This window comes from Pempheris klunzingeri, chromosome 15, assembly GCF_042242105.1.
Source record: "Pempheris klunzingeri isolate RE-2024b chromosome 15, fPemKlu1.hap1, whole genome shotgun sequence".
NCBI classification, from domain to species: Eukaryota; Metazoa; Chordata; class Actinopteri; order Acropomatiformes; family Pempheridae; genus Pempheris; species Pempheris klunzingeri.
In genome coordinates, this window is record NC_092026.1 from 17157276 (window position 1) to 17180502 (window position 23227).

At 40.4% G+C, this 23227-nt stretch overlaps 2 protein-coding genes across 3 annotated transcripts in view; one reads left to right on the forward strand and one right to left on the reverse strand.

Moving 5' to 3' along the window:
* zmynd11 (zinc finger, MYND-type containing 11) overlaps positions 1-15510 on the forward strand; it is a 28592-nt gene extending 13082 nt beyond the window's left edge. For both annotated transcript variants that reach the window (XM_070844958.1, XM_070844959.1), the window contains 12 exons: positions 3073-3234; positions 3659-3736; positions 4846-4938; positions 5984-6071; positions 7204-7259; positions 7471-7548; positions 7997-8115; positions 9283-9661; positions 12098-12172; positions 12832-13110; positions 13200-13385; positions 14738-15510. In XM_070844958.1, the coding sequence (XP_070701059.1) occupies positions 3073-3234; positions 3659-3736; positions 4846-4938; positions 5984-6071; positions 7204-7259; positions 7471-7548; positions 7997-8115; positions 9283-9661; positions 12098-12172; positions 12832-13110; positions 13200-13385; positions 14738-14860 (1716 nt within the window). In that variant the 3' untranslated portion in view covers positions 14861-15510. The remainder of the gene's footprint in view (positions 1-3072; positions 3235-3658; positions 3737-4845; positions 4939-5983; positions 6072-7203; positions 7260-7470; positions 7549-7996; positions 8116-9282; positions 9662-12097; positions 12173-12831; positions 13111-13199; positions 13386-14737) is intronic.
* Positions 15511-22771: 7261 nt separating this feature from the next.
* LOC139213851 (disco-interacting protein 2 homolog C-like) overlaps positions 22772-23227 on the reverse strand; it is a 204915-nt gene continuing 204459 nt past the window's right edge. The window contains exon 38 of the mRNA XM_070844515.1: positions 22772-23035. Within this exon, the coding sequence (XP_070700616.1) occupies positions 22783-23035 (253 nt within the window). The 3' untranslated portion in view covers positions 22772-22782. The remainder of the gene's footprint in view (positions 23036-23227) is intronic.

The window sequence follows — 23227 nt, forward strand, 5'->3', positions numbered from 1 at the left end:
TATGTCGCTCACATGCCCCATATGGGTGTATTAACTGAAATGCTACAATCCACAAACCTAGCTGAGTGTACAAATTTAATCTGCTGGTGAATACAAGGAACATTGTGTGTAACATTATACCCAAAGAGGATCTTCAATGATTTCTTCATGCTGCTATTTCTGCTAAATTATTAGATGTGAGGCGATAATGGGTTAAAAACTCCCTCACAAGAAATCATTTCCAAATCGGTTTATTGCAGGTACAGTATATCGTTAACCGCTTTAATGTCAGCCAATAAGTGAGAAGAAATGTCAGTACAAATGTCATAGATTTACAAGAAAAAACTTGGATTTTCTTGTAAAGTGGAAACTTGACAACTCAAAAAACGTTCTTTTTGAAGATGAGCACAATGAGCAAGAACACAAGGTTCTGATCCATTGATATCTATTGATATAACATTAGGGCTGCGACTAAAGATCACTAAGTGATCACTGATCATAACTGACATATTATCGATTAATCAGTCATTTTTCATTCTCATTTAGCAAATAAAAAGCCAGAAAGATGTTAACAAAAATAAAATTTGATGCCGAGGTATACAACAGTACATTGCCCTTAAAATAGCCTCCAAGGAACCCCTGGGTTTCCGAATGCGGAGTGCTTCCTCCTGACGGGCCCTGCTTCTGATCAGGGATTCGGTTCTACTGCAACACTGGCAGCGTGAATGTCAGAGCTGTCCGCACTCCCTTTGTCCTCATGACTATTTATGGCTGTGTTTGGGCTCGTTTCACCCCTGCACTTCCGACGGAGGCTCTCCAGTCCAAGTTGGTTTAAATCTGCCTGTGTGTCCTAAGACAGAGGAGCGAGCTGCAACATGCATTCTTGTTAAAGCCCTCTGAGTAAAGACTTTCAGGGTTATTTAGGAAAACATATTCCCGGCAAGATGTTCTCCTGTGATCAAAACCACAGCTTTCAGCAGCCTTTTATCACCCGGACTTCCTCAGAAAGTTCTTTTTCTGCTCGTTCCTGCAATTATAAGCTAACTCTAGTGTGTTTTGTTCAGCTCAAACCTAACCAACAGCAAACCATGAACACATGGAGAAAAGATCAAGAAAAGAGGCTTGAGTTCTGCTTTTTTTTTCTCCTAGCTTTTATTGAGCAGGACTCAGTCACGACTCCCCTGCTCTCCCCCGCTGCGTCGGTCCAGACTGTGAGTGGGAGGAGTTGGACTTTTGACAGGTTGATGAGAGTAGCTGAATTTTTAGCGGGTCATTCTTCCCGCCTCGGTGCCCTTTACTTGAACCCCTTAATGAACATTAACGAACACAGGACTGCTGCAGCATTTGTGTATTAGGACAAAATAATGCATTGAAGCAGTTGTCACATTTGTATTCCTCCCAGCACCTCCCAGCCATGAATGCAAACAAAAAATGTGATATTAACTTCTAATTATCACAGAAGTAAGCCAGGTTATGATGATTTTATGATTAACATTACGCCAGGCAAGCTAAGGCTGGGCACTGCTTGGAACTCAAAGTATGATATCAGAGTTTTGGTATCTTTTTAACGATACTTAAATTCCTTGCCGTGCGCAGAACAAATCACCCAACAAAAGAGGCCAGCGTTCTCAAATAATAAATGTTATGTATTTGTTCAAGAACTTTGCAGTAATAAAATAGTTGGACATTGGACAATTAAATTAAAATCAGTCGCTATCTGAATTTTAAAACATGAAAACAATACTATGAATATGACCAGGTATTCAGTGGTAGATTTCGATATTTGGTGCTTCAGATACATTTGTAGTCTGTATCAAAACAAATAATGAGGTTTGAGCCCCTGTGCTACGTTTCACCTAGACGTATGAAATTCACTGTGTATACAGCCCACGCCAAGACCTAAAAAAGTCTCTTGGAGCCAACAGGAGAATCGCTATTTTTATTTTTATTATGTGTCTAAATATAGGCTCCATGCCCGTCCAAGCAGACAAACTACGCCGACCTGAATTGTGGATATGTTTACCTTTAAATCCTTCAAGATGCTTCTTTGTGAATCTTTTCTGTTTCAGTGTAACCATATGCTTCTGAGAGGGCAAAGTATGATTGACAATAATTTCAAATCCTGACCTTTATTCTTCACTCATTTCATCGGCCATCAGAGGGCGATGCTGGCTTTCTAACGGATGTAAACCTCTTTGGAAGAAGCTGAAAATCTTATCTTATCTTAGTCTTGTATTTTTTTTTAATGACTCAGTAACACACACATCAACTGCTGGATAATAGTTAAGGTTTGACATCCACATACCCATATTGCTTCATAATCACACCGACAGCTAAGACAACAGGATCTCAGTCTCTTGTGACATTGCCTTGAGGGTTGCCCCCTCGACCCACTGGAGGTAGTGAGAGAGAGGAGGATGATGGCAAAGCTATCATCCATGAGACCGAACCACTCCCACCCCATATAGACACAGTGACAGCACTGGAGAGCTCCCTCAGCAACAGATTCCTCCACCCTCAGAGTGTGAAGGAGCTATATCGCAGGTTCTTCCTTCCAGCAGCTGTCAGACTTTACTGCCTTATTGCCTCATGGTCACAGCAACAGCTGCAGACAACAGAATCTCAGTCACTTGTGAACAGATCTGATTTATATGAAACGTACATGTGTTCTCCGTTCCATTAAAGCTTGCTGTGGCGGTCGCAAAAATTCAGGCCATGTCGACCAAACTGTGGGGCACGCCCACGGCTGTAGGCACACCCCGATGCGTGCGGATGTGCGAGGGCCCTCCAATGCTGCTTGCAGCTTTAATTAGTTTTGATTATTGCTCATTTTGAGCACTTAGTGTAGAATTTCGATGATACAGTGTGTTTTGAAGTTGCTGGTGCCATCATGCTACGAGAGCTGAAGCTAGAATTCATTAACACACATTTTCTGTGCAGCCCCAGGATTTGTTGGATTGGTGCATCATAAGTCTGAGAGCTAGTTTAAATGGAGGTTGGAGGATGGAGAAAGGTGTTTCCTCCCCTGCTGTGGCTGGCAGGTTGGAGGGGGGGGGTCACCCGAACTTGTGCTCTGCTGTATCTTCCCCGCAGGAGTGGGAGGCTGAGAGCCACGACTGGTACTGCTTCGAGTGTCACCTACCGGGCGACATCCTCACATGTGACAACTGCTTCCGGGTTTATCACCTCAAGTGTCTGTCGGAGGAGTTCAAGCCCAGAGACGGAGGATCCCACTGGCAGTGTGTCGTCTGCAGGGTAAGTGGTCAGACTTGGAAGTGTGTGTACTCTTAAATGGCTGATATGTCTGTTTATTGAATGACTGATGAGCATATTTTTGGGAGGGAAAGACATTTTCTCATCCTGTCCTCATTACTTCATGGGTACCTTCAGGGTTTAGAATAGGTTTTAGGGTTAAGTACAGATTTAGATTTGGGTTAATGTTTGTTTAAGTATTTGTAGCTCTTTATTCCCTGCTTATAACTCTTTTTACTTCCTCTTTTTGCTAACCGGCTCCTCCCAATTGTATGGGTCATATAAATAATAGATTTAAATGTGAATTTAATAATAGATGCCTGTGTGTTGGAGCGGTTGTGTTGCGGAGTCAGATCAGAACCTGCGGTGGTCCTAAACTCTAATCTCCTTCCTCTATCTCCTCATCAACCCTCTGTCCGTCCTGCAGGGCAGTAAAAAGAAGAACCTGAACAAGCAGGAGATGAGTAAATACCTGCGCTTCATCGTCCAGCGTATGAAGGAGAGGGTGAGAACAACCATATGTTTATTTCTGCCTGTTATTTTTCCCTTTTATCTGTCTTCAACTCACCAGACCTCTCTGTGACAATACAGCATATTGTTGTCCATCATGTCTTCCTCCCCTTGTAACAACTGTCGACCCAGCAGAAGTTTTCTAGAAAAATAACCAACGCCAGGTTGGTTTTCAAATTGACCCTAATCACTTCATTAAGGGTTTTGGTGTTGTCTGGATTTTAATCAGAATCAGCTTTAATTTCCAAGTATGTGAACACATACTCTCGTCGACTTGCACATAAATAGACACACAGGAAAACAAGGACAAGCTGAAATTTAACTTTAGCGTCAACATTTAACTGCTGTGCACAAATGTAAATATATAGATATGTATATATGTAAAGAGCAACTATGACACAAGCATGTGAAGAAGACAGTACCGCAGTGATGCAAAGTGGAATAAATATGGGACCATGCTTTCGCTGTCTTCTTTAAAATATTCCGCTAGTATAACTACCAACAATAACTTCCACCCCTCTCCCATCTAAGAAAAACTATCCCCCTCATTGTCCTTCATTAAACTTCCGTTCATCAGTCTTCTCATCCTTAACATCATCCTCACAACAATATTATATTATATAACAATAGATAACCAGGTTATAATGGCAAAATCTAATGGTTAAATTACTTACAGACCAGATGTATATTAGTCAGGTCATTAGTCAGTCATTGTTTATTGGTCTACCAACCAGGCTGACTGATATCTATTAAAAAATGAAGACCTAATTAGAAATGAAGCTGTTAAATCAGTCAGCGCTGAGTTGTGTTTTTTCCACTGGCTGTGCTCAGGTTATCACAGGAGATGATCTCTCGCTCTCCAGCCTCTGCTCTATAATAGTTGTGTTAAATCTCATTACTTTCCCACCAGCTCTCTTGTTCTCCCCTTCCCGTCTCCCTCTGTACCACCGCTCCGTATAGAAATGCTATCTAATCCCATTATTTGTCTTCAGGCCTCTCATGTGTCCCTGCTTCATTACTTCATCCCTTCCCTCTAACGTTCCCCCTCCTCCGCCTCTCCATAAAGTGGTATTAAATCATTATCCCATATCCTCTACATGGCAGGCGGTCGACCTGAACAAGAAAGGCAAAGACACTAAACATCCCATGTACAAACGGCTGATCCACACTGCGCTGGACGTCTCAAACATCCAGGAGGTAACCACCATGCCCAGCGTCATTCTGTCAAACTCTTATCTTACTATCCTAACCCTTTTTCTACTTCATTTATTTATTCATTTCATATTTTTTCCACTTTTTTTTTTCCTACTAATCTTATTGTTTTTAGCTTGTGTTATTAACTCCTTTCCCTCTTTTTAGTGTGAAAAAACTTGCCCATTAACACTCTCATTTATGATAACTATATATAATAATTACCAATTAAGCCATCTAGTTTGCAGAATTAGCTAAAAGCATTTCCTATTTACACTGTGATCACGGATATACAGACAACTATCACTGGAATACTTTGATACTGACCAAAACCTAAAAATTAAAGATTCTCAAGCAAGTTCTGTATTAGAAAGGGAGTCTGTTTTTATAATTTTATGTTTTTATGGATATTTATTCCTGGTGGACGTTAAATGAATAAATGATAATGAGTGTTTTCACACTAAGTGTAAAAATGTGTGCGTCATGCCTGTTTGTTCAGATTTGACTGAGTTATGACTCACAGAAGGAGCATGAATTAAAAATGGTTAACTTTTACTTTAATTGTCTCACGAACTGTCAGGGCATCAACTCGCCCCCCTCACAGACTGAAAACCTCTGTTTTTAGTATTAGATAATTATCTGAACATTTAACTCTAGTTTGTTTTCATTTATCACGATTTATTTTGAGATAAATTAACTGTGTTGAAGTGTGTTGAAGTCGGACAGGACTCTGCTGTGGTCAGTGGTGCATCACACCCAGGCTCAGCCAGACATGCTGGAGCACTGCCTAGACCTGTGTGTGTGTGTGCGTGTGTGTGTGTGTGTGTGTGTGTGTCATGTTAATAAGTACACTGCCCTCTCCTGAACCTCTCACATGTCGGTCACCAAATACACACACACACACACACACACACACACACACACACACACACACACACACGGCCAGCATGAATAGACCTCTTTGTACTTGTTCCCTCTTATTCTGACCAGTGTTCTCTCTCTTTCTGTATTTTTGTCTCTCTGTCTCTCCCTCTCTCTGTCTCTCTCTCAGAACCTGTCTGAGGGAAAATATAAAAGTTTCGAGGAGTTCAAAGCAGACGCTCAGCTAATTGTCCACAACACAGCCATCTTGTATGGAGGTACGTCAAAGCTGGACACGTTTGAAGATGTTGTCCTGTGTGGTTTCCCTTGGATTTAGTTTGCAGGTTGACATCTTTGTGTAAGCGTGACAGTACAGTAACAACAGTTAGTTGACTCAGTGAGTTTGGGACTGATATAAAACACTACTTTACTTAAAATGTATTTTCAAATTTTTACATACACAAACTTTTCTGAAATTAAAGTCTGAAATAAGTAACTTTTTTAATGAAATCAGGAACTAACAAGACATTTGATGCCAGCTTTCAGTTTATTTCAGTGTTAATGTCCAACTGTATGTGAGATACTAGATATATTTTTTTTTAAAACTCTTTATTTATGTTTTTTATTTTCTACAGACAAAAAGAACCGACAAAAAACAAAAAGATAACAAATGTAGTGGGGTGCTACTGTCAGAATAGAAACCTTTCAAATTCAGTGAGTCAGGGGTCTCCAACCTTTTTCAAGCTTTGACGCTCTTGCTGTGTAAAAGTAGCTCAATGTGCTACCCTCATCTCGAAAACTCCTGTGTAGCTGTGTGATCAAGGATGCGTTTACCTGCAGATAGATATTTTCAGCCAATTTGTAGAAAGTTGAAATATTCAAGTTTTACTTACCTTGATTTTGGGTTTTCAGCCCACTGGTCATTAAAATCTGATTTCAACCCCCTTTAAGAAAAATAAATTAGAATAATTTATATTAAGAGATAGTTTTAGCTCATGGGAATGCTCAGAATTGTGCATAATAAGTCTAAGAACAGTTGTTAGTGTATGTATGTGACATTTTTGTGTAGCTCTTGGGCTTCTATATCACCAGAAAACAAGATGAAGATCGCCTTCACTGCAGAGTAGACCATACGTCACGATGAAAATAGAATTTAAACTCCCAAATATACAAGATATACAGGAGTTTTCAGTTCAAACAGGGTGTGAGCAGGATTTTCTCAGAATTTCTCCAAATGTGTGATGTGTTATTAATTGTAATGTTTTATAAAAATCCCTTTAAAGTCCTAGCAGGGCTGTTTTCATAAGCAGCAGCATTATGGATGCCTTTTTAAACACATACTTGGACATATGATTCCACGTAGCTCCTGACTGGAGGTCACTGTTTGTTTCTCGTTTTTGTGTGGTGCAGTTCACAGCGACCAGGCCGAGATCGCACGGCTACTTTTCAGCGACACATGCCACGAGGTACCGATCTTTTCTGTTTGTTTTCTCTCCCAATTCACAGCAGTCACATTTAGTTTTAGCTGAGTTCCCGGATTAAGAGTTCATGACTCCTTCTTGATATATAAATACAGGTCGAGTCCAGATTTGCACCAAAAATGTACCATTTAACTTTTCTTTCTCTCCCTCTTGTCTCCCTCATTCACTCTCCCTTTCTGCATCTTCTCTCTTCCAGTTGAATGAGTTGTTGTTGTGTAAGAACTGTTTCTACCTGTCGAACGCGCGGCCAGACAACTGGTTCTGTTATCCCTGTGTGAGTACAACCAAACCTGCTCAATAGGTGGAAATACTTTTTTTCCCCTCCTTTAACAGCAGAAACACCACTTTTATTGCACTATTATTAATGATGCTTGTTGTAACACACAGATGTTTCATTAAATTAAATGGATTTAGGATGGAAAGGTGCATCAATTAACAAAAACGATTGCTATTTTAATAGTAGTAGTTTGAGTGGAAGGTAAAGAATAGAGATAAAACTAAAAGGATTGATTGAACAAGAAACAATAATTTACAGATTAATTGATAATAATGCTGCAGCCGTAGTCATCAAATAACATGTATACGTAACATATAAAATGTAGATTTTCCATATTAAATGTCATTTTAGCATAAAAGTCAGCCCAGTTTTGCTTGTTGGAAACACACCGCCGGGTTGTATCTTTGGTCTATTAGGTTTCTTTCTGTATGTGTTTCTTCGGCAGAGTCCCAGCCACGACCTGGTGTGGGCCAAGATGAAAGGATTTGGCTACTGGCCGGCCAAAGTCCTCCAGAGGGACGACAACCAGGTGGATGTACGCTTCTTTGGCCACCAGCACCAGAGGTTAGCACATCTGGCAGACATCACACCAGCACACAGCATCACGCTTCTCTCTGATTGGTCTTGGCAGCAAATCAGCACCTCAGGTTGAGACTGTGTGTGTCTTTTTTTCTACAGGAAGTCTTTATTATTCATTATTCTTCTTTACACTCATTATTATAGTTTTAACAAAAAAACGTCACATTTTTTGTTTAACATACTAAATAAATTTGACAGCCCACTGGCGGGTCCTATCCTCATCTGCGTTTGTATGTTCCTGTTTAAATCAATCTGAAACAGAAACTAGTCTTGATAGAGTATTCATTATCTTTACTGCAGAAAGCTCAGACTTCGGTCTTGATGTTGTACACCTGTGTTGAAAGTTCGTGACGTCATTACATTGTTACAAAACGTTGCGCCAACGTGCGGTGCAATGGGGGCACGGACTTTTAGAAGCTCTAGCGGCTCAGTGTCGTTGCCAGAGTAAAGATGTGTGTATGATGGTAAACCAGACGCCCTCAGCATCCATTGGTACCAACCATATCAGCCTAGCTGGTCACCAGCTAGGGGAGGGAAAAACTAGCATAGCCATTTTCAAAGGGGTCCGTTGACCTCTGACCTCCAGATACTCAGGGTATAGTGTAAAAAAGTTAGTGTAGGTCTATAGTGTGTGTGTGTGTGTGTGTGTGTGTGTGTGTGTGTGTGTGTGTGTGTGTGTGTGTGTGTGTGTGTGTGTGTGTGTGTGTGTGTGTGTGTGTGTGTGTGTGTGTGTGTGTGCGCTAGTTAGTGTGTCAGTGTGTAGTGGAGGCCTAGGGAGGCCACAATGAGGACAATAAGCAGAAATACCAATGTAGGCACTGGGGAAATATTTCTGTTCCATCAAATTGCCGGCCCACTCTGCTCATAAAAATGAGCCACACTCAAAAATTAAAATATGTTAATAGTTTAAATCACTTCTGGAGGGTTGAAAAATATTAAGTTTATGTTTCTACATTCATTATTGTTTGGGATGTTTTCTGTCTATGTAGTCACATTTGATGAAAAAACATGGCAGATTGTTGTTGAAGTGTAGATGGAAAAAATGTTTTCCCCCCAAAACTAAACATAAATATAAACCCTCTAAAACGGAAACAAATTCAGATGGTGCAGCGCTGCTTGGTGAATCTGGACCACTGTTCTCGTCTTCTCCAGAGCGTGGATCCCAGCGGACAACATCCAGGACATCAAGGTGAGCGTCCAGCAGCTGCAGGTGAAGCGCAGCAATGGCTGGAAGAAGGCGTGTGAGGAGCTGGAGGTCTACCAGCGCTTCCTGAGGGAGGGCCGCTTCTGGAAGACAAAGATGGAGGAAAGCAGCATGCCTCACCCACATCACCAGCAGAGCCAGAGCCAGAGCCAGAGCCAGACTCAGAGCCAGAGCCAGAGCCAGACTCAGAGCCAGAGCCAGAGCCAGAGTCAGAGTCAGAGCCAGAGCCAGCGTCAGCAGGAGGGCAGCGGGAGGACGGACAGGCTGGAGCGGACAGACGAGGCAGAGTCCAGCATCTCCTCCACCAGCAACGAGCAGGTCCGACATGTAAGTGGGATCAGCTATGGTCACTCCTTTTAATATCGTTCTGTTCTTGAACTTTACGGTTTCAGTTTTAGTAATCAGAGTTAGTCTTGAACGATTAAAAAAATGCCTAATTTTAACCGTTTGGTTTGGAGCTTTGGAATATGCATGAATTCAAAAACACAGTGACTCTTGTAAATGAAAAATCATGAAACCACCGCATTGTCATATTTGTTGTCTCCTGACGTCTCACACTAGATGTGGGATGGAACTGGATTTACTGATGTGGGCGCCGAAATGAAAAGCAGGCATTTTTCTGCTCTGCTCTGCTCTGCTTAACATCTGGAGTAAATCCGGCATCATAAGGGCAACCATCTGCTCTCAGAGTGAGCGGTGACCTCTGACCTTTGGCGTTGTGCAATGCTGCACATCGAAGGTAGCTAGCTAACTGTTGTAGCTGCTCATCAGGTGCTAGAGAACAGGAGGATGTTGTTGTGGCTTAAGCAACACACCAAGTGGCAGATTTAAAGAAGAATAGAGGAGCCACAGAGAGGAAGGTGTCCTGCTCAACCTGCAGAAAGGAGATTGAGCTGGTGTCAAGTCCTCTGTTGGCACTTTTCTCTGGAAAGTAACAAACATTATATAATCCTGATCAAAAAATACGATTGAAGAAAACATGTACATCTGTTAAAACAAAGAAAGTGACTGTATACATTGATTTCTGTGGGTGTAAAGGAGTTCTGTAAACTTTTATGTGCAGGTGTATTTACAGTTGCAATTTAGATGTGATGGTAAAGGCTTCAAGAGTCTGGAAATGTTTTGTTTTCTAGTTCAGATACCTTTAAAATGCTTGAAAAATGCTTGAATTTTACTCTTAAAAAGCCTTACGAACACTAATTGATGACGCGATGCATCATGCTGAAATTCACCGATATATGTAGAGTTTAAATGCAGCACTAAACCACTACGAGCAGAGGAGACACCTCACCTACGTTGTGTTTGTGTTGCCTTAATCATGTATCCTCTCTACTGAATGTGGCTTTTGTGCTGCTGTACTCTTTTCTTGGTCTACAGAAAAGGCAAAATAAGTAGGAAAAAAACTAACGAGACTTTGGTTGTAGTATCAGTTTTTTTTTGCCTTGTTTATTTGTACCTTTCTGTCATCTTGACTTAGTTTTCTTTTCTCCATGGCTAATCCCACACACAGGATCTCTGACTGTCACAACACATTAAACATTCACACCTTAACGCCTGAGTCTTGTCAACACCAGTTCAAACTTCCTCTGAGGGTTTCACTTCCACCATGCCTCCCCGTCAGGGCTGTTAATACAAACACTAGTCCCCCAGGTGCTGTCGCTGACTGAAACTCACTCACCAAACCAGCAGGTAGTTTGATGTGAAATGTAGTTAAACCAAAGAGCTTTGGAGGAAAAGGGGAAAATTAGACAATAAAAGAAACCGCAAAGTCAACAGATAAACTGTAAACTGAAATACTGTAGAGACAAATACAGTGAATGGTGCCACCTGGTGGCTCAACTTCTTGTTGGCAAAAAGGGGAACAAGTTTTAAGTTTTATTCACAATGTTTGGGCTGAAAACACGATTTTATTAATTCATCAATTCAATCCTAATCAGCCAGTAATCATCGTGAATTGTCCTGCAAAAGGAAATATGTGTGAAATAAAAAGAGAAAATTCCCTTTTGCCTTTACAAAGACGCACAAAACAACAACAGCGATAATATAATAAACTAATGATAATCTAGAAGTTGCAGGAATCAGGCAATGTTGATAAAATGAACATCTGCTGATTTTATTCATTTATATTTATATTTTTAAGCATTTATGTATATGTATGTGAATGTATATGCAGGATGGATTTCTGTATATATATTTACATTATATTGTTTTCTTTATGTACCCGTTGTTTTCCTACATTTTATAGTAGGCAGTATAAGAGGGGGTATGAAAAAACTAAAGGAGAAAGAATTTGGTAGATGTTTGTGAATTTCTCAAAAAAAGTTGATAAAGCATTTATTTTTCCAAAAATAGTCTCTCTGACCTGGTATTCCTTAATAGTTTTGTGGTAAAGTCTTTCATTTAGAAGAGTTACAGCATTTGACTCAATAAGGAATTAATGGTTTTTATGTTTTCACTCTGTATGATATATACTATTTTAATTATTTTTAACATTTGATATCATTTTGATTTTCATGCTTTTCCAGAACAATAGATTTAAACAGAATCTGAAGGGGCTTTCCGCAGTGTACGACATCTTTTAAATTACAGACGGTTAATAGCCTTTGCAATGTTTTTGTCAACCTTTTAAGTGAAATGGTTTATATGAGTCTCCCCACCGTCGCTCAGTCTGTATCAGGGCAATGAAACAACACCAACATATTTCACATTTTAGCTGAAGTTAATTTTGTCATAATATTTTGCTCTTTTTGTCCTTTTTCCCAGCTCAAAGGCAGCCAGGAGCCCAAAGCTAAGAAAAGCCGTCGGTCTCAAATGGTCGAGCCCAAAGAAGAAGTCAGTGTAAGTTACACTGTCCTCTCACTGACGTGATCTACAGAAATCAGACATGTGGTTGACTAAATGTATTGTCTTATTGATTTTGTCACTGATGCTTTTTTAAAACATTTACCCATGTTTGCTATGTGATCATGTGATAACAGATTTTCTCAAGGTAATGCTGTTGGACTCAAAAACCCAAAATAAATGGCACCGTCATTACATTAAAAACAGAAAGGTGGAACTCTCACTGCTCACCTTTCATAGAGACTCATGGAATTAAGTCATGCTGAAACAAAACCAATCAGACGCAGGGGTCTTCGCAGAATGAGCACAGCTTCTGTTTCCAAAACCAAGACGGCGGCTAAATGCAAAACTTGAGACTTCAAAACAAAAGTCTTTAAACCAGCGGGCTTCGTCACGGTGCTACGTCCACTTCTTGTATACAGTCTGTGTATGTAGTGTTTATTATTAATAAACCTGCGGTTACTTCAAGAAAGTTTGATCACTGAAGGAACTAATTTTACTTTCTGACCGCCTGTTCCCGGCACATTTGTGTTAGGTCCCACTCCCATTGCAGCCCTCCGCCCTGCAGAAACCCCGTGCATCACTTTTTTTATCTTAAACACCCAATAACTAATCGACAAACGTCTCTTCCCTCCCCACCCCTTCCTTTCCAGCAGGACCCAGAGCCAGAGATGGAGGCGGTCAGCTCCAGCCAGGAGATCCCCGTGTCATCGGCGCCCCAACAGCCCGAGAAGCTGTCGGTGTCCACGCAGACCAAGAAGGCGAGCGGAGGGTCGCCGCGCACGCTGCACCGCGGAACCCAGACCAACAGTGACGGCGCCTGCCAGAACATGTGCCACGAGAAGTACACCAAGGTCTTCAATGACGTCAAGGAGATGATGAAGGCCGACAACAAGCGGGAGACGGAGAGGGTCGTCAGAGAGGCTCTGGAGAAGGTGTGTTTGAGTCTGCGTGTTAAACATTTGAAGAACTCATGGGACTTGGTAAAAAACCCGGCGTGTCCCGTCTGCCTCTGTCCTTTCAGCTCCGAGCGGAGATGGAGGAGGAGAAGCGTCAGGCGGTGAGCAAGGCGGTGGCCGGAGCTCAGGCAGAGATGGAGAGGAAGTGTAAGCAGGTGAAGGAGAAGTGTAAAGAGGAGCTGGTGGAGGAGGTGAAGAAGCTGGTCGCCCAACACAAACAGTTCATCTCCCAGACTAAGAAGAAGCAGTGGGTGAGTTCTGCACACATTAGCTGTCCGTCACGGGCCGTCCACTCCAAGAGAGATGACCATAACGATATATGGCATGCAGCACAAAAACCTTCCCGCTATCTTCACGTTTGAGCAGATCTGCTATTTAAATAACGTGCAGCAGGACTCCAGTTAAACAAGCTTGTCGCTGTGGTTGGAGACTGACGTTTCCATCTTTGTAATACACTGCCTTTGCACATGGATGGGTTGGATGGATTCCAAAGTTTCGTTAGTCAGAGTCAGAGCAGCGTCTAGCAGGACTTAAACTGTTGAGGTGAGGTCATTGTGTACCGCCACCCTAAGTCATCGGAAAGTAGTGTTCCAAGCATATTTCATCAGAAGTAGCGTTGGATTTGGTTGGTTTTGGAAGATGCGTATTTGAGCGCTGAATATGTATGTTGCGCTTTGCAGCAATTTTAAGACCAAAGTTAATCCTAAGTGGACTTAACAGCTGAAACTAACTAATAAAAAATCAGCCCTCATGTCAAATACGAGGACGTGCATGCTCTCCTTTTACTGACAGGTCGCTTTTTATTACGAGGTCGCTTTGGCTTTTGATTAATACAGATTTACTAAGGCATCAAGGCTAAAACCAATATCACAGTAGGAAGAGAAAATGCAAATCAACAGTGTTGAGAACAAAGAACAGTATGAACGTAGACATAGAAACATTCAGATGAACATGGAGGACATTTTGTATTCATTTTTTTTATTCCTTGATTTACCTTTTTCTAATTGTAATCGCAATTAAGTCATTAATCTAATAAAAAAGGGAGGAGCGGGGGGAGACAAACAGGTTGGATACTGAGTTCATTTATGTACCTTTTAAATATATACAGGTATACATACAGACCCACACATTTAGCTTACAGTCATATTCACACACGTACTGTGTGTGTGTGTGTCTGTCTGTCTGTCTGTCTGTCTGTCTGTGTCTGTGTTATGCCTGAGCGTACTTGGATGATCAGAAATTCACCACCATTATTGTCCATCCTTCACTTCACATCTCTGCTCAGCTCTCCCTCCCTCTCCTCCTTTTAACCCCTCGGGTGTTTCCCTGCTGTTCAGACATGCTAGTAGCTATGTTAGCTTAGCGGTTAGCCACTCTGCTCTCTCCTGCTCGGTGTGTTTTTGTTTATTCCTCGGCCTCCTTACAGGGAATTACAGTAACTGTATTCCTGCTCATGTGTAGTTGCAATAATTAGCTGATTTAATTGGGAAACATGTTTTCAGTGCTGCTGCTTCACACGTCCTCTGCTGCAGTTGTCTCAATGTGGATTTCCAAATCGTCATTGCCGAGGTCATGAGCGGACGTGTGCGTTCTTGTTTTCCAGTGTTATAACTGTGAGGAGGAGGCCATGTACCACTGTTGCTGGAACACCTCGTACTGCTCCATCAAGTGTCAGCAGGAGCACTGGCACGCCGACCACAAACGGACCTGCCGCAGGAAGAGATGAACAGGCCCCGCCCCCTTCCAACCCTACATGTGTTTGGCACTCGCCCTCCCACCTCCTCCTGTCAGTCAGTGTCTACAGCACACACACACACACAGACAAACACACTTCCCTCCTGCTTCTCTACTTGCCTTCCTGAACACTTTGTGGACCCGATGTTTTCTGCGTGAAAAAGAGCAATTTGTTCCCCATTATTTTTCATTTTCTTATTTAATGTACCCATTGCATTTATTTTTTTCTTTCTATATTTTGTTTATTTTTCCCTCTGAGTCATGAACAGATTGCTCGAGAGCATGGCAGAGTTATGGTATGATTTTGCGTTGTTTCTTGATTTTTTTTCGTCTTGTTTTTCTTTACTGAAGTGCTAATTTTGAGGTCGGTTCAGAGAATGTGTTATTTAAGTGTTTAGTAACTGATGAGCATTAACTGAATACATTTTATTACCTGAATTTTTAAAAAAAAATCACTTTTCTTACTGTAGATGCAACAAATCCAAACCGTCGATGTTACATAGAAACGACAACCTGCCGTAAGAACCATCGCAGCGCTGAACTCGCTCTGCTTTCATACACAAAACCAGTTTGAAAACTGCTCACGATCTTAAATAGTGGACGCCATGGCTCACAGACGTTAATATATTTTGGGTTTTTTTCCATAAAACTATTGTGGTGGATAGCACCTTTTATCATTTCTACCTAAAATCTTATCGTCCTCAAGTCACTTATTGGGAACAGGGTCACAAGGTCGGCCTTAAAGAAGACGCCGGCAAAATAAATCTTCCATTTATTGCTATTCTTCTTCTTCTTATTATTATTATTATTATTATTATGCACATTTTTGGGGTCTTCTTTTTTTTTAAATAGACTGTAATTTTTATGAGTCAGATAGTAAAAAAAAAAAAAAAAAAAAAAAAAAAAAAAAAAGTTTTAAATTTGTTCAAAATTGGAGAAATGTATAGCAATCTTTACTGAGCTGGATCTTAGAGAGGTTCCACGATTTGACAGTTTTTCCACTTTTTTGCACACTTCATTTTCTTACCAACCCAAACGCTTGTAATATTGCCAAAAAAAAAATAAAAATCTGACATTTTGTTGAACCTACCTGAGAAGATCCTCCCTCTCCTGCGCCCCCCCACCACTTTAAAAAAACAAAACAAAACAAAAAATGGTGTATATTTTTCCGAGCGTCGTCGGTGTCATTTTTCTTAGTGACGTCCACTCGAGATTCATTCTCTTTTCTTTTTTAACCTGAAGTGACTCTTTCACTGCTTCTGCTGTAGTTGGTGGTCAGTGCCTGTTTCTATTTTTCTTTTCTCATCATCATCATCATCATCTTCCTCCCAACTGAGGCTCCATGCATGCTGATTGTCTCTTATCGTCATATCTTTTTTCACTCATGACGGTAAAACAAAATAAAAAAAGAAGAGAAGACCAGAAGCTCGCTGGTGTCTAATGAGCAGCGACGACGGATGGACCAATATAAAACATTATGCAAATGTGAATGATCAAATTAGCCTGTTTTCTATAGTTTTTCCTGCGCTGGATGTCGAGTGTCGATGGTGTATAAATATGGTGCTTGGAATCTGTTTTTTCAAAGGGGCAATAAAATTGCCAATTTTTTTTAGGCTTTCTTTGAGAAGTGTGACACTTTTAAAGTTTGTAGACTGTTTCCTCAGTTATGAAGACTGACTGAACGGAGGAAAATACTTTAAAATACTTTTCCCTGTACAGATGCATCTTTTTTTTTTTTTTTTTTTTTTTTACACAGATTGCTGTTTATCAGTTTGTGCTTCTGTTAACGTGTGACAAATAAGCACCGTAAGTTCTCTCATAGTGGGCAGGGCCTTTACTCACCTGTAAGTAAAGAGAGAAAACCGGACTTCTATATCAAATTCTCCTCTTTTCAGCCCGTGTGTTGCTTTAATTATCGTTTTGTTGCTTCTGTTTGCTGTTAACAAACTCAAAGCTTCCTCCTTCGGGTCAAGTGGTACTACACACTGACTGTATACAGTCAGTGTGTAGTATACAGTGTTGAGTGATTTCTGCAGTAAGTTTGCTAGAAATCAAGCTGGTCTTAGATTCTTTACTGGAAATAATGCAGCAATGAGCCAATGGACTTAGGAAGGACAAATAAAGACGAAACAAACTGCTTTCAGAGATTTAATATTTAGTTTTCACTTTATCTTTCTGCTGCCCTACAGCACATAGTGATGTTGGTTGAAATCAGCATGGGACGAGGTAATTTAAACTCCATCCTTTAGCATGTAATGAGACTTTTTTTTAATTTTCTATTTTTTTTTTTTCTAAAGTTTTTCTGGCTGTGATCAGTGTGCTTGTGCATTACTGTCTGAGTTTAGGCTGCAGCAGCGGATTCTTCTTATTATTGAATCTATGCATTTTATTTTTTTAGTCTGAAAAAATGTCAGTCTTCAGAGTTCTTGCACCTGGAGATGTTCAGCTGACAGCGATTTAGAAAAGCAAAAAAAAAAATCTTCTTTTCTGAGAAGCTGGAACTGGTTATTTTGCTTGATAAATATTGACTTGATTGATTAATTATCAAAATTTCTGCCAATTAGTTTCCCCCTGATCAAACAAATGAATTGATCAGCTGCTTGTTCCAATTCTACAGAATTTGTTTAGACTGCACACTGATATTTATTTTTTTTGGTTGTTTTTAGTTTTCTTCTCTGGTGTGAATAATTTGTTAGGGACTATTTTCCATAGCGGATTAATCCACATTTGTCGCTCTTATTCGTGGTGGCAGGAAGGTGTGATGTGGTTTTAACAGTTTTTGTATGACACCGTGGCACAAGGGGATAAGACTAATCAGGCTGTGGATACTTTTCAGTTGTATTTTTGGTATTTTTATGGGATTTGACTCTTTAAAACCCCCAAAAAGACATAGAAAATCCCTGCTGCTGTGTGATGATCCACTATTAGAGAATTTACGGTAGCCGTTGCTGCAGACGTTTAACACTTTTCTCTCTCGGCGTCTGTCTTTGGAAACTCATTTAAGTGTATCACTTTAAGATGTAACATGTTATTGTACAGATCAGCGACTGTTTGGCCTCCCTCCTCTCACTTCTCCTGCTGGCGTTGACGTTTGGTTTCTGGAAATGACTTTTTGACTTTTGTCACAGTTCTCCTCTGCAGGCTTCGAGGTCGATCATGCAGTCGTTGTTTTTCTCTTTAATCTCATCATTGCACTACATGTAAATAAAACTCATTCTGTTGATATCTGCTCCCTCATATTGTATGTTCGTTGTAAATGAACTCACAAATATTTCAGCTTTTCGTGTGTGTGTGTGTTCACAGCAATCCTGAAGACTGTTAGTTCTAGTTTTGTACAATGTACAACAACCGTTAATTTCAGCTCCGGTGTCCGTTGTTACCGCGACACTGAGGTTTTTCAGCGCGTACGTGTTGCTGTTTTTTAATTTTATTTAATTTCACTTTTTCAGTTCAAGCTCGGTGAGAACTAGACGGCACGTTCGATGCATCTGGACATTTCAGTGTGTGTTTTAACGTGTCCTGTTATCAACCGACCAATAAATGCACGTTCTCCCAAACTAACACACACACACACACACACACACTTGACCTGTTTTCTTTGACTGTTTTTATATTCGTCCATCCAGCCGTAAAGGTTTCAGTGTGAAAAGTTTTTTTTTTTTTTCCTTAATGTGGAAAACTTTTTGATGTCATTCCAGTTTGTATCTCTGGTTTTTAACTGCATGAGTAACAGGTGTGTGAATCTCTGCTTTTTCTTTTATTTTCATGGTTTTTTTTTTTTCCTCTCGTGTAAGAAAAATCATAGTTGCACTCCTTCTGAGTAACGACAATTATGAGTTTTCTCTTTTACTTTTAATTTTCTGGAACTTCAGTCGAGCTAAATCACATCTTTTGAAGCTGTTTCCAGCTTGAGAAAGTGGAATAAATCGATCAGATTGTCGCCCACAACCAGACTTCTCCCTGTTCTTTTTTCAGAGTACAAAATACTACGCGAGTACTAGATGAAATCCTGCTCGTACTTTCAGAGTATTTCAGTACTTCTAACTGGAATCAAACCAGTGTAAAGCTTCCTTAGTTCTCACCTCCTGTAGGTCATCTTCTGTTCTGTTCATATGTAAACTATTCATCGTGGCTTAACATTTCTATGCTCCTGACATTTTTTTTGTTTGTTTTTTTTGAACGCTTTAGCTAGCAATATGTATATAAATATATTCTATGTGCTAACATGGAGGAAATAAATGTATCAACAAGTTCCTGTGTTTGCTTTTTTTGTTGTTTTTGATTAACTTTCTGAAAAAGCTGCTGCAGATTTTTTTGTTTTGGGTCCATATCCTGAGATCAATAATCTACTTCTGCACTGGATGCAAATGTATGTATTTTTTTTTTCTTTTCCTAAGAAGGTTAAGGAAGATCCTGCCCATCAAACTACTGATTGGTTAGGTTTAGGCACACGGGGACCCTTTATTGATTAGGACAAAGATATTCTATTAACAAAGATGATGCATTTTGAGCTGTGTCGATGGTGTGAACTGGTCTCCACATCCTGTTTCCTGTGTGGATGGAGGGAAGCAGACGGGGCTATGGGAGCATCAATAATCGCTGAACATCAACCAACTCCGATCTGCACTGAGAAACAGCTATTTGGTGTTTTAATCTCATCCAGACTGGAGCTCAGTGGAGGTTGACGTTACCTGTTGTTCAGGTTGACAGACTGTCTACAAACGGCAACAACAACATGCTAACAGATTGCTCACAGAGTTTTGATTAGTCGCGCGTCTGAATTACAGCTCAATATAAACAAGGTTTCTGGTATAACGTTATATTATAGTGTTACAGTATGAGCAGACGACCCTAAGACACCAAAATGAGACATTTTTTAAGCACATTAAAGACCATTTAGTTCCCAAAAACGTTGCTACGCTAATAACCAAATCAAAACACCAAAATCTCGTCTTTTTCATTGTCAAAATTGTTGAAATATTTATTTATTTGAAAGACTTTCTCAACTCAAATAAGACATTTTTAAAACCTTTAAAAAAAAAAAAAAAAAAGGAAACATACTGGGGGGGGGGCATACATTTTGCTGATAAAAGAAAGAGAAACAAACAGTGAAGAAAGTGCTTTTTTTTTTTTTACTTTTCCAAAAAAAAAAATCCTTGTGTGTTGAAACTAGAACATTCTTCCACCTTGAACAACGTTTCCCAGACCGGCCGTCATGTTGTCGTTTTCCTGCGACCTCTGACCTCTCCACGCTGCTGTGGTGAGTTTAAGGGTCTCTGGTGAAACTCCATCACCTCGTGCTTCAGTCTTTTTACTCCTCGTGACATCACTTTATGAGCCCTGATTGATCTGTCCATGTAAAAATATGGGGGACTTCTGATATTTACAGTAGCGGCGGCCGCTCGCCTGCCCGCCTTTACGGGGACACACTCGGGTGCTGATGAGGATTCAGCTTCACCCAGCCGGAGGGTGTTAACAGAAAGAAGCTGCTGTTGGTCTGATTGAACTGAGGAGTGTAGATGTGAGTGGCTGTGTTGACAAACTCCTATTTATTACATTTTAAAAAGGTCACAAAGCCTGTTAGTTCCCTGATAAACGTGAAATATGAAGAGTTCTGACCCAGAAAAGTGACATTAACTCCAGTGACAACATGGTACGGTCCTCCTGGTTACCACTAGAGGGCAGCAAAGGATTTGTTGAGTTATTTTGGGTGCAGAGCTTAGTTAAGTTTTAGTTTTTTGTGAGTTGCTCTCCAATTCCTGTGAATATCAATTTGTGCACTTAATTTAAGTAGAATTTCCCCCCAAAATTCAGTAATTCATGTGCTTTTGTAATCTGGTCCTCAAAATGAGTAATTTGTGCCCTTAAATAAATTCTCACCAACGAATGTTACCTCAGTGTGTACCACTTTGATTTAAAGCAACTGATGTTAAATTCTGAGACAGCCGATGGATATAAAACAGCTGAAGGATTTTAAAACCTTTTAGCCCAAATTTTTTTTTAAGCTGCAAATCCTTTTCTCATTTCCGTTTCACCTGCATTTAACCTGCACCCAACTGAACGATACAGTAGTGCTGAATTCACGTGGTTTTATGAGCATTTTAAATTCATGTGTAAACTACAGCCAAATTATTAATTTTTTGTTGTAAAAGTCAGCGTGTTGATCAGAAGGACACAGGTGGCCGGTCTTTTGAAGAATAATGTTCATATTGTCCTGATAAACCCCTGAAAGTTGAAGGTTTGGATAATTTACCAACATTATTTCAGAAAACATCTGTGTGACAGTCAATTACACACAGTTACACACATGATATTTGTCAATTTAAAAGAGAATTTTAAAGTCAAGAAAGTCTGAAGACAAACTGTTGGTGTTTGTTGAGCTTTTTATTATTATTTCTATCTTAGGTTTTTTCTTAGGATTTTATTGTACTATTATCTGGTATTTGTTATTCTTTTACACCACTGTGTAACTTTGTTTTTGAAAGGTGCTTTATTTATTATGATTTAAATTATCTTTGACATAAATTAAAAGCTTTGGACTTTGCACAGGATGGAGGACTGTTTCACTGTAAAAACTTTCATGATATACGATATATTTTTCCTAATATTGGCTCCTGTTTGGAGGGAAACTGTAAAACTTATGTGGACGTAATTCAATAAAAGTTGACGTTTATTCCCCAAATTGGACGTTTTGGTTCAGAACTCTTCATATGGAAGCTGGATAAAACTCTGCGAAGCTTTACTCATAATTTTCCATTTGACTGACAGAAACATTTCAGACCAACATGCGGATAAAAAAGCGTCGTTTGTCAAGCTGCTTCTGTCTGGTGTGAATCCTTCACTCATCTTTTAATATAATCTATAATCATATAGTTCTATTTTCCATAATATGCTTGATGTGAGTGTTTCACTCAAGATTATACAATGCGTTTTTGTTTTTTTATATTAGCAAATATTCAAGAGCAAAACATTCTTGAACGTCTCGTCATATACTTCTAAAAGAGAAACAAAATAAATTAAATCAGTTTCTTTTTGTACATACTTACATGATATGAATTTATGTGTTGTTTTGCTTCAGTCGAAGCGGGCTTGTACGGAAAAATAAACGGCGTTAAAGGCTGCAGCTGTTAGTTTATGAAAATTAGCACACTGATTTCCCGCTGTGATGGGACGGACAGTTCAGAAAATAATAGTTGAATTTTTAAAAAATGTAACACTAACGCATATAAAAACCAAAAAAAAAAACAGGAAACAAGCGCATAGTACCGCATGGTAAAATGGAAGGACAGCTGCGATCGGACCCCACCCTCGTATCAAAACATATCTTGCTCTTTGTAACGGTTGATATCGTAAAAACGGAAAATATCATTTTGCCAGTTTGTTCGTTCTGTTTTTATGTAAATGTCTTTTTCAAAAAAATAGCCTTAACTTTTTTTGAGGACATGTTAAAAAAAACAACCGGAAAAAAACAAAACAAAAGAACAAGCGACTTAAGCAAATACTAAACAGGAAAACATAGTGAGCAACACGCAAGTTAAACGCCCGATTCTTTGCTACGTTAACGATTGTCCTCTACCGCCACCTGGGGGCTGCATGATTGCTGCGCTTCGGTAAACAATCGGCACAAATGGGGGACTTTCTTGCTCTAAATGGTGGTGGCTGCACTTCCTCTCAGACTGGCTACAAATCTCGCCCGTACGCTAATAATCTAAATATAACCACTTGATTTTGGGAGCTAGTTGGAAGCAGTAGTAGCCTGGGAGTAAACGCTGCCTGAGAGACGAAATTCAGGGCAAAAAAAGTCTACTACCTCCTCCCCTCGTGCCACAAACTCAGCCTCAGGCTCTCAGGACGAGACCATCTTGCTGTCCTCAATAATCCTTCATCCACCTCCGCATCGGCCACCAGGGGGCGCTACATGTTGTAGGCCACGTAGATGGGGTCCAGCTGGTCGGCCAGGAAGCCGTCGCGTAGGTGCATGCGCTGCTTCTCGCCGCGGGAGTTGATGGGGATGACGCCAATGTCGACCACAACCACCACGCCCACGATCAGGTAGTGCTCCTCCAGCACCACGTTGGTCACCAGGGGGACCAGGTCCAGGGCCTCCTGCTCCGAGCCGTCCAGCTCCACCACCACCACCAGCAAGTTGGTCCAGGTGAACACCGCGCTGGAGGCACAGAAGAAGAAAAAACACACACATGACAAACGTTCCTCCAGGACCTGGCCACTGGACGCAGAGATGGCGCCAATTCAGTCGAAAAATCAGTGCTCGCTTAGCACATTCGCCAAAGACACGTCTTTGGGGACATGCGCCCCACTGAATATGTGCAGTAGTGGTAATCCCATCATGCCTCTGGCC